General features: G+C 37.6%; 1 protein-coding gene across 3 annotated transcripts in view; it reads left to right on the forward strand.

Annotated features, from left to right (window-relative positions):
- Positions 1 to 14,496, forward strand: part of ABI1 (abl interactor 1) — a 110,232-nt gene that overhangs the window by 92,188 nt on the left and 3,548 nt on the right. The window contains exons 7-9 of one of the 3 annotated variants that reach the window (XM_070728226.1): positions 250 to 426; positions 4,698 to 4,784; positions 10,193 to 10,378. In XM_070728226.1, coding sequence (XP_070584327.1) covers positions 250 to 426; positions 4,698 to 4,784; positions 10,193 to 10,378 — 450 coding nt within the window. The remainder of the gene's footprint in view (positions 1 to 249; positions 427 to 4,697; positions 4,785 to 10,192; positions 10,379 to 14,496) is intronic. The other 2 variants (XM_070728227.1, XM_070728228.1) reach the window with 2 other exon arrangements.

The following is a 14,496-nucleotide window of genomic DNA, read 5'->3' on the forward strand; positions in this document are numbered from 1 at the left end:
ATTATATATTTATATTAATTAAGGTTAAATCCTTTTTTTCCTCCCCAAAACACACAATTGATTTTTTTTTAAAAAAATCTGCCCCTTAGGGCCTAAATGGATTTGAATTTTCATGTGTTTACTGTGCTGTGGTCTCCCTACTTCTTTTCTCCTCCCTTCCTTACTCTTGGTTTTCGGCATTTTGTTCTAAGTTGTTTGTGTTTTGTTTTGCTCAAGTCGTCTTGGTTCCTTTTGGCTCTTGCATTTCAGCTGTTCCTGGGTCAGCTCCTGGTTCCCAGTATGGCACAATGACCAGGCAGATATCCCGACACAACTCTACCACTTCTTCAGCCTCTTCTGGTGGATTTAGGAGGAATCCTTCTGTGACTGCTACATTTTCTGCTCAACCTCATATTAATGGAGGGCCTCTCTATTCTCAAAACTCAAGTAAGGTTACTGTAGAGCATAGAACTCCTGGGTTTGTTTGGGGGGCCAACCAGTTTGAAAAGTTTGCCTAGCTCTTGGTTTAATCACCGATCTGAGTCACTAAGGCATAACCAGATGGACAGTCTTCATCCAAGCCATAATTGACAAGGCCAAGAAAAGTTTTGCACCTACACAAGCTGTTTCTGTCCTCCTTCCCCTTCCCCTCCTTTTGTGTTGCCTGGCTTCAGTCATTCAAATATTCTTTATGAAACCAGTTTCCCATCGGAACTACCATTTAATCTGTAATTATAGAACAAGTTATGTCTTTTGGGGTTTTTTTAGAGGAAGATTTTAACACGAGCAAGTTACATATTTATGCAAATGGGAGTCTTTTTTTATACAAAGGAGTTATCCGTAAAACAACAGTGGTCCTTGATTTATAACCAACATTTGGGTTTAAAATTTCCAGTTGCCAACCACCTAAATTTTGATCACATGATCAAGGGGATGCTGCAAAAGTTGTAATTGCGAGGAGCAGTTGTAATTCACGTTTTTAATTGCCGTAATCTCACGTAATTAATTAACTTTGAGCAGTAACACAATAATTACAATTTTAATAGAGATGAGTAACTTAATTTATGTTACTTATATTTAGAATACATATAAGTCGTATATTTAAAATAATCTTCCTCTCTGGCAAATACAGCATAGTTTATAATTTCAAATAAAAGTAAACATATTTTTCTTGAAATATCACAGTTAGGGCTTCTGCATTCTGCACAGTATAGTGAAGCTGCTTTTGAATACGCAACATACCTGTACAATTTAACATACATAAGCCAGAATCACAGAGGTGATTACAAGGGCTATGCCAAGTATCTGGTAGGTTTCTAGATTATTTTGTAAAATCTGCCTCGCCATACTTTGCACAATCTGCTGACCACCATATTTTATTGAGAAAGTGGAATTATGGTTTGGCGCTTTCAGTTAAACTGTGTCAGGATATGATTTTTACATATAGAAACAGAATAGCTTTTCCCAATTTGATCAACTTTTTAGATTACGATTCTCAGAGTAATTCTGCTAGTAAGGCTCTTGCTGAGAATTTTGAGAGTTCAAGCCTATACATATGGATTGCTGATAGGGAGAGATTTCAGGAATGAGAGGAATGCTCGAGTAGTTAATAATAATAATTTATTAGACTTGTATGCCGCCCCTCTCCGAAGACTCGAGAATTCATAATATGATAACAACATTGAGATATTCTGCTACATTCAGTCTACACTTACAAAATAAATTGGTAACATCTGTTTGCCAAAGATAGGCACATTTACAAATAAATAAAAATGTCTCCATCACTTTCACCTATCGCTTTGCTAGTAAGATAAAAGGATCCTTAGTTGAGCATTTTAATTTTATGCTTGTTTATAATCACATTGCTGATCTAATACAGATGCAAATTCTAAAAATCTTAATGATTGCCACATTAAATATACTCTTTAATCACCCATTTTAATGACTAGATATTTACCCTTTTCTTAAATTTAAGATTTAATGCCCCAGATTTGATAAAATAAATTCTAGGTTTCCCTATAAGTGATTTTATAGGTGAAAAAGAAAGAGTAATAGAGCCAGTCAATCTTGGAAACAAGAGTCTTGAGAAACTGATATTTGTGTTTTATTTCTCTTATTAGGCACATAAGACTGGATTAATATGAAATGAGCTTTAATTGTAAATATAAATACGTAATCTTGGAATTGTTTAAAATTAGTCCATCTTTGGAAATACAAAGCCTTTTCAGGCTAGCAGTTCCATTCCTTTTACTTTTCTGAATAAAGTACTGTACCTTGAAATAGGTTAAAAAAGATATAAGGAAATCATTTGCATTTTTTAAGGTTGTGGATCCCTCTGACATCCTATTTTAATTGTTTCTAAAACAAGTTTTTTGATCTTACAATATTTTATTTTATTGTATTTATTTTATTTATCACATTTAGAAACTGCTTGTCTTCCTCACAGAAAGAATCCAAATTTTCACTATAACTGGTGAAAGTGTACTTAATGGTCACTGTACTGTATAATGAACACACACACTAATCAGAGGTGGATATACAGAACTGAGTATGAGGAGATCAGAGACATGCTAATAAAATACGTTTTCCCCCCACCTGGCAACTATTCTACATACCCTTTGGATCAATCTGAAAAGCCTTATGTTTCTGTGCATCTTCTATGATTCACATTAGAGAATTCAACATGAGCCTTCTCTGTGGCGTCTCCAACTCTCTGGAACCAGCTCCCCCCAGAGATTAGAACTGCCCCTACCCTCCTTGCCTTTCGTAAACTCCTCAAAACCCACCTTTGTCGTCAGGCATGGGGGAATTGAGATATCTCTCCCGGGCCTATATAATTTATGTATGGTATGTTTGTAGGTATGTCTGCTTAAAAATGGGGTTTTCTTAACTACATTTTAAATTGTAAATTATTAGATTTGTTATGAATTGTTTTATTATGTTGTGAGCCACCCCGAGTCTATGGAAAGGGGCGGCATACAAATCTAATTAATAATAATAATAATAATAATAATAATAATAATAATAATAATAATAAACAACAGCATTCCTATCATCTGCTTCTCACTGATATTCACACAAATCATTCTAAAACATTGCTATTATTTCCCAATTACATTAAACATGTACCCCTGCTCATAAATCTGCACAGAAATTAATTATGAGGGGTTTATCTAACGTGTTGTTATATATTTATCTGAGAGCCTTTGGCCTTTAACTCTTATGTTAAAGATTCATAGTGAGGTTTGTTGGCCCTGTCAATCATTGGAAAAAGGCTTAGGTAACTGGATGTGAGAATATAATTTATAGTGAATTGTTGGTGCGTGACTCTTACTACATGCTGAAAACATTTTAAAGTGCAACTTCAACTTTTATATATCATTTTAAGGCTAACACAATCCAATAGAATGAAAACTTGTTATGAATAATTCCTATGAAATTCTTAGGTTTACTTCATTTCTTTGTAATGAACATATCTAATTTTTGTGGGCCAGTTTTTTATTTTCATAGAATTATAAAGCTCTCTTAAGAAATCTTTCCTAAAATCCTCTAGTGCAGAAAATTTTAAAATATGAAAATAATAAAACCTATACCATATAAATTTAATTTTATGCTAAAGAGCAGGCATTCTATAAAATGTAGTGACCTTTAAAAAAAAAGAAGCTTCCAACATTGTAAGGTGCCTTTGCTACTATTTTTTTTTGGGGCCTTTTTTACACCACCTTCCTCAGGAGAAATATATACAGTGATACCTCGTCTTACAAACGCCTCATCATACAAACTTTTCAAGATACCAACCCGGGGTTTAAGATTTTTTTGCCTCATCTTACAAACTATTTTCACCTTACAAACCCACCGCTGCCGTTGGGATGCCCCGCCTCCAGACTTCTGTTGCCAGCGAGGCACCCGTTTTTGCACTGCTGGGATTCCCCTGAGGCTCCCCTCCATGGGAAACCCCACCTCTAGACTTCCGTGTTTTTGTGATGCTGCAGGGGAATCCCAGCAGGGGAATCCCAGCAGCGCAAAAACGGGTGATTTGCTGGCAACGGATGTCCGGAGGTGGGGTTTCCCAGCGAGGGGAGCCTCAGTGAAATCACAGCATCACAAAAACACAGAAGTCCGGAGGTGGGGTTTCCCATGGAGGGGAGCCTCAGGGGAATTCCAGCAGTGCAAAAACGGGCACTTCGGTTGGCAAAAGGGGTGAATTTTGGGCTTGCACACATTAATCGCTTTTCCATTGATTCCTATGGGAATCATTGTTTCGTCTTACAAATGTTTCACCTTAAGAACCTCGTCCCGGAACCAATTAAGTCTGTAAGACAAGATATCACTGTACTTGCTAAGGAATAACACACAAACACACATATAGTTTCATCAAGTTGGCATTCCTTACAATATTTTGTGTTAAGATGGCAGGATGTCTATATTTCAAGCCCAGAAATGTTTTTAAATGGCCAGGTGAAACGTTTGAAAGAGTAGCTCCCATATCACCTACCTTAGATTTTTATTTTGCTTTGCTTTTTAATTGTCATGTGATTAAAAACAAATTTTAGCAGAGGCTGTATTGCTAGGGTAGCTAAGGAGGTCTTGTTTTGTGTTTCTGTTCATTAAGTAGCCTTTTTGTGGTCCAGTGTTACTGACAGCTACTTTTTGTTTTTATTTTCCTTTTCCTGTATCTATGTTGACTTCCCCATTTATGGTGTGTGTGTTATTTCCAGTTTCTATTGCTCCACCCCCTCCCCCAATGCCACAGTTGACTCCACAGATACCTCTCACAGGCTTCGTGGCCAGGGTGCAGGAAAACAGTAAGTTGGCAGCTTAGCTTCTCCAAAGAGTAGAGTCTTACTTTCTCTCTCTCTCTCTGTCTCTCTCTTTCTCTCTTTTCTCCTGTAGCATGCATGGCTGGCCAGTCAGATTCCTCCTTGGTTTTACTGCTTTGAGAGTTTGGATGATTTTTTTCGTACTTAAAATGCTAATTCCATCTTGCATTTCAGCACCGACGTGGAACTGAAGGGTACATTTTCTTATGCTCCAATTATTGTTACTGATAACATTTTTAGACCTGTGATTTTTGTTTGTTTCTATTAAGCATCCAAAATAATTTGGTAATTAGGAAAAGATGGCACTCATACACCTTTCCCTCTAGCACTCTTATGTCAAATCCCCAACCTATTCATTTAGGAGATATAAATAATAATTTGATAAATTCTTTTAAAGAAATGATGACTGTACCTGCATCTTACAAGATATTGGACAGAAAATTTTACAGATACAAGTGCATGGATTTAAATAATAATAATTTGAGGAGATAGAAGCATCTATATAGCCATCTTTAGCATTCCAAATCCCTGAACCATACAAATGAGCAAAGTCCTATCTGTGCATGTGCGAGACCTAAGCAGTGCATGAAACCATGCCCCCTGGTCTGTGGAAACATCAGAACCAGTCCCTGGTGCCCAAAAGATTGGGGCTTGCTGGTTTAAACTATTTTAGGATGACATCTTAAAAATCATACTTATATATAAATTTACGTCAACATTAAATACAACTGATACAAGAGGGCAATTGCATAATCCAGAAAAAGACATATATCGGTAGCTAAGTTTGGCAGCAATATCTGGAAGGATTATAGGAGCCACACCCAACTTTGATAGATTGGGTTTGCCCCTGGGACAGCCCCTGCTCCAGTACTTTGGATCAGATTCAGAGTTAATTGTTGTAAAGAAGAATACTGGGATTTTCTTTGATATCCTGCATCACATTTAAACTAGATACTGTTTCTTGTTTACAGTTTGACTCTGTGCATATGTTTTCTGTTGCACAGTTGGAAAAGAGCAGCCAAAATCCTTAAGAATTACTGCAGTTCCTATACAAGGATAGACTACATTTCATGAAGTGTTTTCCTTGAAACAAAAGCAGACGTGCTAGAATTGTATAAAACCAATTATCTTATAAAAATAGCATTTTTTCCCTCCTACTTGCAGTGGTAGGATTTGATAGATCCTTCTTGAAATTTAAGGAGATTCAGAACCAATTTAAGGAAGTGCTTTTTTTATAGTGTGCACAGTTGAACACAATTTTATGTAGTAAAGGTAGAGATAGTAAGATAGCATTCCTTTCATCTTTCCAATATCAGTAAGTTCTGTTGACAAAAGTTTTACTTTTACCGTCAACCTCTTTGTTTCTATGGGACCAAAGTCCACATTTTCAGGAAACTGGGTCTTATCCAGAGTTTAAAGTGGCTGTTGTCCTTAAGAGCATGTCAATACTCTTTATTTTAAGATTCTCTGAAGCTTTTCCTGATTTTATGGGATTCTGAATATATATTATTCTAATCTCATTTTCTGGAAAATAATAAAGACTGGTTATAGTTTGATAATGGGGATAGTTCTGTATTAATTTTGTTGATAATGGTAGTATAGCAAAGATTGATGTTTCATACTTCTTAAGCAGTTCTTGCCCTGATTTTCCAGTCCTGTACTTTGGGTTATTCTGTATCTGGCGCTACTAATGGATTTGAGCTTGCTTAGTGGGACTTCTTTCTGTTGTTCTTTATTCTGATTCTTGCCATCCAAATTCCAAAATTTTCTCTAAAAGTTTCCCAATTATTTGTAAGACTTTGGGGTGTTTGGTTGCAGGAGAAATTTTAAGTTTTTCTAGTAAGTTAATATCAGATGTGAATACTTTTAAATACAGGAAACACGTAGTATTATTGTATCTATGAAAAGTTTTCAGGTGAGAAGCTCTTTTGTGGTGAAAAATTAGAAATGAGAACTGGATAAAATTGAAATAAGAACTTTATAACTTATCTCAAGCTAAACAATTGAGAAATGAAAATGTTTTCTGTTGAAGCCATTGAATTGCTTTCTACTGGATTGTGCCAATTAACTGCTTGGCGTTTATGTACAGAATAGCTGGGCTTGGCCAATAAATCAAGGATACAATCCACTAAGAATATATATTTTTATAAACTTTAAGAAATATACTTTTTTTGTAGAACAGTTTCTAGGTCTGTGGACTTTAGGGCATGAGAGACAATATTGCGCCTATTGGCATATTATGTTGAAAGCAAATGATCCTATTCATCATCACAGTCTAATTATCAAGTTGATTCTGGAATGGACCGATTGTGTTAGATCCACCTTCATTAGTATATATGTAAAAGCGGAGCAGGATATGTAAGTAAGGAACAATTGTGGGCATTCTCTGATCTAAGGAATAAACTGGTTCTAAGAATTCTTACGATAACTGAGCAAATTATCTCTGCAATATATAATTAAAGTAGTAAATATTAATAACATACTGATACATCTCAAAGAAGTTGTATTGTTTCATTAAAAATAATAATAACCACCACTGCAGGCAACAAGACCACAGTGGAGATCCTCTTGCCAACATCACCTTTTCTCGCTTTTCTCTTCTAAGGATGGTTCGTCCTGGGTTTCTTTCTAAGATACATCATATTGGGCAGATGCTGAGCCTCTGACACTACTGCAGGTACCCTGAATGCATTGGCTTCCCATCATAACGCCTCATCCTTTTGCAAGAAATTTTATGTAGACTACTTGAAGCAGATGTAGAAGGTCAGCACTATCACCCAATATGATGCCTCCCAGAAAGAAGTGTAGACTAAGGGAGAGGACAAAGCATGACATACATCCAAATTAATAAGTAATCTTGACAGATGATAGTGAGACACGTCCCAGTGATCAAAGTCTACATTCCAAATCAGGAATTTTAGGTCCTGCTACAATAAAAAAGCAGATCTATTACAATAGACATTCAATAGAAAAGAGTTGTAATTGAAAAGGTCTTAAATTATTGATACGTAGTCATTACTTTAAAAACATCTCCAAGAGAAAGGAAGGATGGAAAAACAACTTCTTTGTTTATTTATTTTATTTATTTATTTATTTTGTCCAATACACAATGAGGGTTTTAGTGGGTATATATCTATATACACAGTAAAATATATGATGAAGGTTATAGAGGAGATACTCATAGTAAAATATATCTAAGAAATAATAGAAAAGAAGATATAGTAATAAAACATATCAATGAAAGAATAGAAGAAGAGATATAGGAATAGAAGAAAGGTATAGGAGATATAGGAGAGCAATAGGACAGGGGACGGAAGGCACTCTAGTGCACTTGTACTCGCCCCTTACTGACCTCTTAGGAATCTGGATAGGTCAACCGTAGATAATCTAAGGGTAAAGTGTTGGGGGTTTGGGGTTTCCCATCCAACCCCAGTAGATCCCAAAAATCTGATCCAGAAAGTGTTTAGCAATCAGTCACATGTCAGTGAATCCACACTATATATATTTTATTGATTTATTGATTGAATTTATTTGCCACTACTCTAGGCTGCTTACAATAATCAAGAAGAAGAAAAAGAAAGAGTGTAAACAGAACAGAAGTAAAGTAATAGAATGATAAGATAAACTATGAAAAAGAACACTATGAGAAAACATCAGTATGAAAGATGGATGGATAGAGAACAGAGCACAAAGGGGAGGGGGAAGGAAGTGGAATCTGCCATCAACGCGGCAGCCACATCCAGTGTTGGTTCCCTCATTTGGTCCCCTGGTCAACTGGCAGAGGAAGGACTTCAGGTACCCATGGAAGATAGGAGGGTGGAGGCAGAGCTCAGCTAAAAGGTAGGATGTTCCAAAGGGTTGGTGTTCAAGCAAAGATGGCACTTCTTCTGGAACTGGATAGTTGGAGTTATTTAACCAATGGGATCTGAAGTAGGTCCCTTTCTGCTGGCACAAATAGGATGAACTTATATATATACACGTGCATGTTGGATATGCACCATGGTTTTTTGGAAGAACATTGATTCTTCACCTGAGCCATTTTTTATACTTTTAAAATTTAAAACTAAACTCACTAACATTGTTTTGAAAGGATGTTGCTAGATAGATGAGGAAGATATCAATGCTGGAAAATTGTTGTCTACTTTAATCTGAGGGCGAATGTGAGAGTCGCCCATGCCTTATTGTGAAAAATAACCCTTGATAATGTCCAAGGAGATATTTGAACTGCATTGAGCTTTTTAAGCTAAACTATCAAGTCATGGAACAGATTTCACGTCCATTCAGTGATGACCCCATATTTGCATATATATTTTATTTTTAAAAAATCAAGGATGACATAATAACATTTAAAATTATCACTGAAAGGATGTGAAATATGTTTTTTGACTTGTTAATTATTTTTCTCCCCCATTTAAACGATGAAGCTGATAATTAGCATAAAAATATGGGGACCTTAAGTATTTTGAAAAATGTGCCCCAGTATCACTGATTGTATTAACATTTGGACGTACTTCAGTCAAACTGATGCATTTTTCCAGTTATGTTGAGGGTTTTTTGTGCTAATGATAAATAGAGATACCATTTGCATCTATTTGAGTGGTATTCAAAAACCTTCACTATCTTTTAACTAAAAGTAATAGCAATTGTTTTTCTCCTCTGAGATTTATCACTGGGTGTCCTAAGATACAGGATTTGTACGTGGGACAGTTAATGAATGAGATCTTAATAGCTTCTTTTGAATACGCCTTATCACCTACTACATTTTAGGGTGTTACTGATGTTTCTGAGGATGCTGCAAACGGAGGCGTGTTAGGAATATAGATAATAAAGGCTGATGAAATTGTCTGGATAGTGTAGGTTAGCACGAGGCAGATTCTCCTGTCCTTGCAAGACAGGAATGTTTGCGATTGCAGATTAAAAATAGGCCTTCTTTCCTCCCATCAGCATCAAAAGGAGACTTTGCTTGCATTAGAAGTGATGCTCTTTACACTCTCTGCATCTGGATATTTGTTCATCCAAGGCAAATATAAACTGACAAAATAAGTAATTTGGCTTACAGCATTCAGCAATGGCTAAACCGGCCTCTTGAACGCGAAGTAATGAATGCCTTGAGAATCATTAAAGTGATGGTCTACATCTTACTTCTGCTAGTAATCAGCTTATGCCTCTACAGTATCTGCTTTGAAGTTAGCATCTATAGTTCTGTGGCTGCCAATAACTTGCAAAGTTGTATGTCAAAAGCATTTTAACATATAAAGCATTCATTTCTAATCTATGCATGTTACTGTTAGTGCATGTGACTAGTTTATGTAATAGGTATGGACCTCTGATCATGGATTTACTTCGATTTGAACTAAATCTGACCAAATATCCTTTTTTGACTAATTCACCAGTTGCTGACAGTCCAACACCACCTCCACCACCACCTCCAGATGAGATGCCTATGTTTGATGATTCCCCACCACCTCCACCACCACCACCAGTGGATTATGAAGACGAGGAGGCAGCAGTAGTGCAGTACAATGACCCTTATGCTGATGGTGACCCAGCCTGGGCACCTAAAACTTATATTGAGAAAGGTAAAGAATGAATAGATTTGTACTAAATATCCCTTTCCAGATTCTTTAGGGATATTTAAGCCATGATGTGTACCTCATTCACATGACCCCCCCACCAACTAGGTGACTTGACATAAATCCCTTTTTAAAAAGAGTTGCAATACTCCTCCCTCCCCAAATTATGCAGATTATTAAATTAATGCTAACCAAATCTATGGAATGGTTTCTAAAAGGTTACACACACTAAGATCTTGGTTGTACTGAAACATTACACTGTGAGCAAACTGTGGCCCTCCAGTTGTTGGATTGCATCATAGGTTGACTAATATTGATAGAAACCATGTATTTCATAAGACAGAAATCAAATGTAAGTACAGTGGTACCTCTACCTAAGAACGCCTCTACTTACGAACTTTTCTAGATTAGAATCGGGTGTTCAAGATATTTTTTTGCCTTTTCTCAAGAACCATTTTCCACTTACAAACCCGAGCCTCCGATACTATAACTGGAAAAGGCGGGAGAAGCCTCCGTGGGGCCTCTCTAGGAATCTCCTGGCAGGAAACAGGGCTGGAAAAGACGGGGAGAAGCCTCCGTGGGGCCTCTCTAGGAATCTCCTAGGAGGAAACAGGGCTGGAAAAGGCAGGGAGAAGCCTCTGTGGGACCTCTCTAGGAATCTCCTGGGAGGAAACAGGGCTGGAAAAAGTGGGGAAAAGCCTCTGTGGGACCTCTCTAGCAATCTCCTGGGAGGAAATGGGGCCGAAAAAGGTGGAGAGAGGCCTCCATGGGGCTCTCTAGGAATCTCCTGGGAGGAAACAGGGCCTCCACCTCCCTGTGGTTTCCCCAATAGCACACATTGTTTGCTTTTACATTGATTCCTATGGGAAAAATTGCTTCTTCTTACAAACTTTTCTATTTAAGAACCTGGTCAAGGAACAAATTAAGTTCGTAAGTATAGGTACCACTGTATTGGAAATACAAACTTGTATTAGATCCTAGTCTTGATTTTCAGCTTTATTTCCACGAATTGTGTAACGAACTGTATAAAGTTTTTGCTGTGATTAACCTGTCTTCACCCTCCATCCCATATCTGAACCACCCTTCCACTCTAGCAGGCGCTAAGATAGGAATGTATCCACAAATAAGAATATCATTGATAATTGATATGTTCCTCTATTGCTAGTTGCTATATACTTTGTATTAAAATAATAAACAGTTTTATTTTCAGTTCAGCACAGCCTTGCCAATATGGTGTCCTCTAAATATGATGGGATTACAATTCTCAAAATTCCTCTGCCTAGATGTGTCCGGGCATTGAAGCCCTAATACTTCAAGAGTGTGGGAAGGCTTATTTAGTATAATGTGTAAATCCAGATTTTGTAATGTTTTTTTAAAAAAATGTATAGCTTCATTTATTTAGCCCAGCTGTTCTCATTATACTTTGCATCTAAAAATTTATCAGAGCCCTTAAATTGGAATTGTCTTGTTTTTGCCACCAAGTAATAAAATAATAATATATAAGGTATCTACTTCTGAATTAATATGTAATGGAAGCAATACATCTGCACTCTTCTTGTAACAAATATTTATTTTTTCAAATAAATCATATACTGCTCACTCACATTTTTGGGCTTCAGATAATTTTGACATACCAGCATTTGCAGTTAGAGGTAAATAACCAAAGTAAAGTAACACCCCAGCATTTGAAAGATTTTAATGTCTGTAACCAGAATGAGAATTCAATTGGTAGCAGGCCAAAATTTGTGGGTGGTGATAATTGGGCTTCGTTTTCCTAATCCAGGGATAAATTTATATATAAAGCCCTTTGTGGCATCGGACCAGAATATCTCCGGGACCGCCTTCTGCCGCACGAATCCCAGCGACCGGTTAGGTCCCACAGAGTTGGCCTTCTCCAGGTCCTGTCGACAAAACAATGTCATCTGGCGGGATCCAGGGGAAGAGCCTTCTCTGTGGTGGCCCCGACCCTCTGGAATCAGCTCCCCCCAGAGATTAGGATTTCCCCCACCTTCCTTGCCTTTCACAAACGCCTTAAAACCCACCTCTGCCGTCAGGCATGTGGAAATTGATTCCCCTGGGCCGTTTCCGTTGTATGTATGGTTTGTCTGAGATGTATGATTGTTTTTTATATTAAGGGTTTTTTAATTGTTTTTAACTATTGGATTTGTACTTTTTGTTGTTGTTGTTGTGAGCCGCTCCGAGTCTTCAGAGAGGGGCGGCATACAAATCTAATTAATAATAATAATTATTATAATAATAATAACAACAATAATAACAACAACAATAATAAATTTGAGGAAACATGAAACTTCCTTTTACCCACTTAGTTTATCTAGTTCCGTACGGAGTATCGAGAATAGAGAAATCACCATAAGGCCTTGGGTGTTTGATCCAGCCAACTCTTGAGGGTCATTTTATTTGAAATACTAAGAATTAGATTTGGCATACTGTTCTGCAGAGCGTGAGTTTTATTACCGTATTTCCCCAAAAATACAACCTACCCAGAAAGTAAATCCTAGCTTGATTTTTATACATGTATCCAATATAAGCCATACTCCCAAATAAGCCCTAATTAAGCTTCTCCAGAGTGCACAGATAAAAAAATTAAGCTAGGGTGGGTATAGGTATGTGTGGAGTTGCCCTACTACTGTTGCAACCAGGTCTTGCACAGCCCAACACTTGCCTTACCGGCCCATTTCTTCTGCAGCCAGCAAGGTTTTACTGAAGACCTCTAAGGTCAATAACAGAGCTCTGGATCAGTCGATCTGGAGCTGTTATTGGTAGTAGAGAACTTCAGCAGGAAATCCTTGCCAGCCATAGAAGAAATTCCTGAAGGCCTCTTGACAGTTAAAAGGAGGCAGAGGACGACCTGAAGTGAATCAGTAGAAAGCAACACCCCTTTCCCCAAAATTAGACATGGTGCCTTTTTTTGTTGGCAAAAAAAAGAAAAAAAAGAACATGGTTTTATTTTCAGGGAAATACTGGTATTAGAATTCAGAAATAGTCATTTCAACTGTTCAGTCAGTCTGATACTCTCTCTCATACCCACTTAATTTGTTCCTGCAAGATAAAAGTGATGTATGGTATCGAATCTCAGTAGGCTCAAGGTTGACTCAGCCTTCCATACTTCCAAGATTGGTAAAATGAGGACCCAGATTGTTGGGGGCAATATGCTTACTCTCTGCAGGCTGCTTAGAGGGAATTGTAAAACACTGTGAAGCGGTATTTGCCATATTTTTCGGTGTATAAGATGCACCTAGATTTTAGAGGAGGAAAATAGTCTTCGGAGAGGGGCGGCATACAAATCTAATAAAAAATTTAAATAAATAAATAAATAAATAAATAAATAAATAAATAAATAAATAAAAGTATTCTGAACCAAATGGTGCAATATTAAATAGTAATAGAAATAGTATCCTCTCCAGCCACAAGGGGGTGTTTTCCACGAGAAATGTCTCCCTTCTTTCCTTCCCTCCCTCCCTTCCTCCTTCCTTCCTCTCTTTCCCCCCTCTCTCTTTTCCCTTTTGTTTCTTTCTCTCCACTTCTCTTTCTCTCTTTTCCCTCTCGCATTCTCTCCCTTCAGATCTCTCTCATTTCTGTGTACCTCTCCTTCTCCCCCCCTTTCTCTTTCATTTGTTTCTCTCCCCCCTTTTTGCTCTCATTTCTCTCACTTTCATTTGTTTTTCTCTTTCCTTTTCATCTCCATTTTTCTTTCTCTCCCCTTCTCTCATTTGTTTTTCTTCTCCCTTTCATTTTCTCTCTTTCCCTGAGCTCTCCCTTCTCTCTCATTTGTTCTCCCTCTCCCTTTTCCTTTCCCTCCATCAGTTTCTCATTTTTCTCTTTCTCCTTTTCTATCACATTCCCTCCCCCTCTCACTTCCTCTTTCCTTCCATCTCTGTCTCTTTGGGGATCAGCCAGCAGCCTACCCCACTTCCTCTTAGCTTCTCCTCCTGGTTTCACGCAGAACTGCACCACTTCTGGGTTTTACAGCTGGCCAAATAGGATTGTCTCTCCTCCTACGCTCTGTGCTGCGATCTCTCTGGCCAGGTTCTGCCCCCCAAGATGCCCCGAGGGGACACCTTGCCCAGTTCTCTGCAGCTGAGGAATGTTGCCGAGGCCGCCGG

Source organism: Erythrolamprus reginae, chromosome Z (assembly GCF_031021105.1).
Source record: "Erythrolamprus reginae isolate rEryReg1 chromosome Z, rEryReg1.hap1, whole genome shotgun sequence".
Classification (NCBI taxonomy): domain Eukaryota; kingdom Metazoa; phylum Chordata; class Lepidosauria; order Squamata; family Dipsadidae; genus Erythrolamprus; species Erythrolamprus reginae.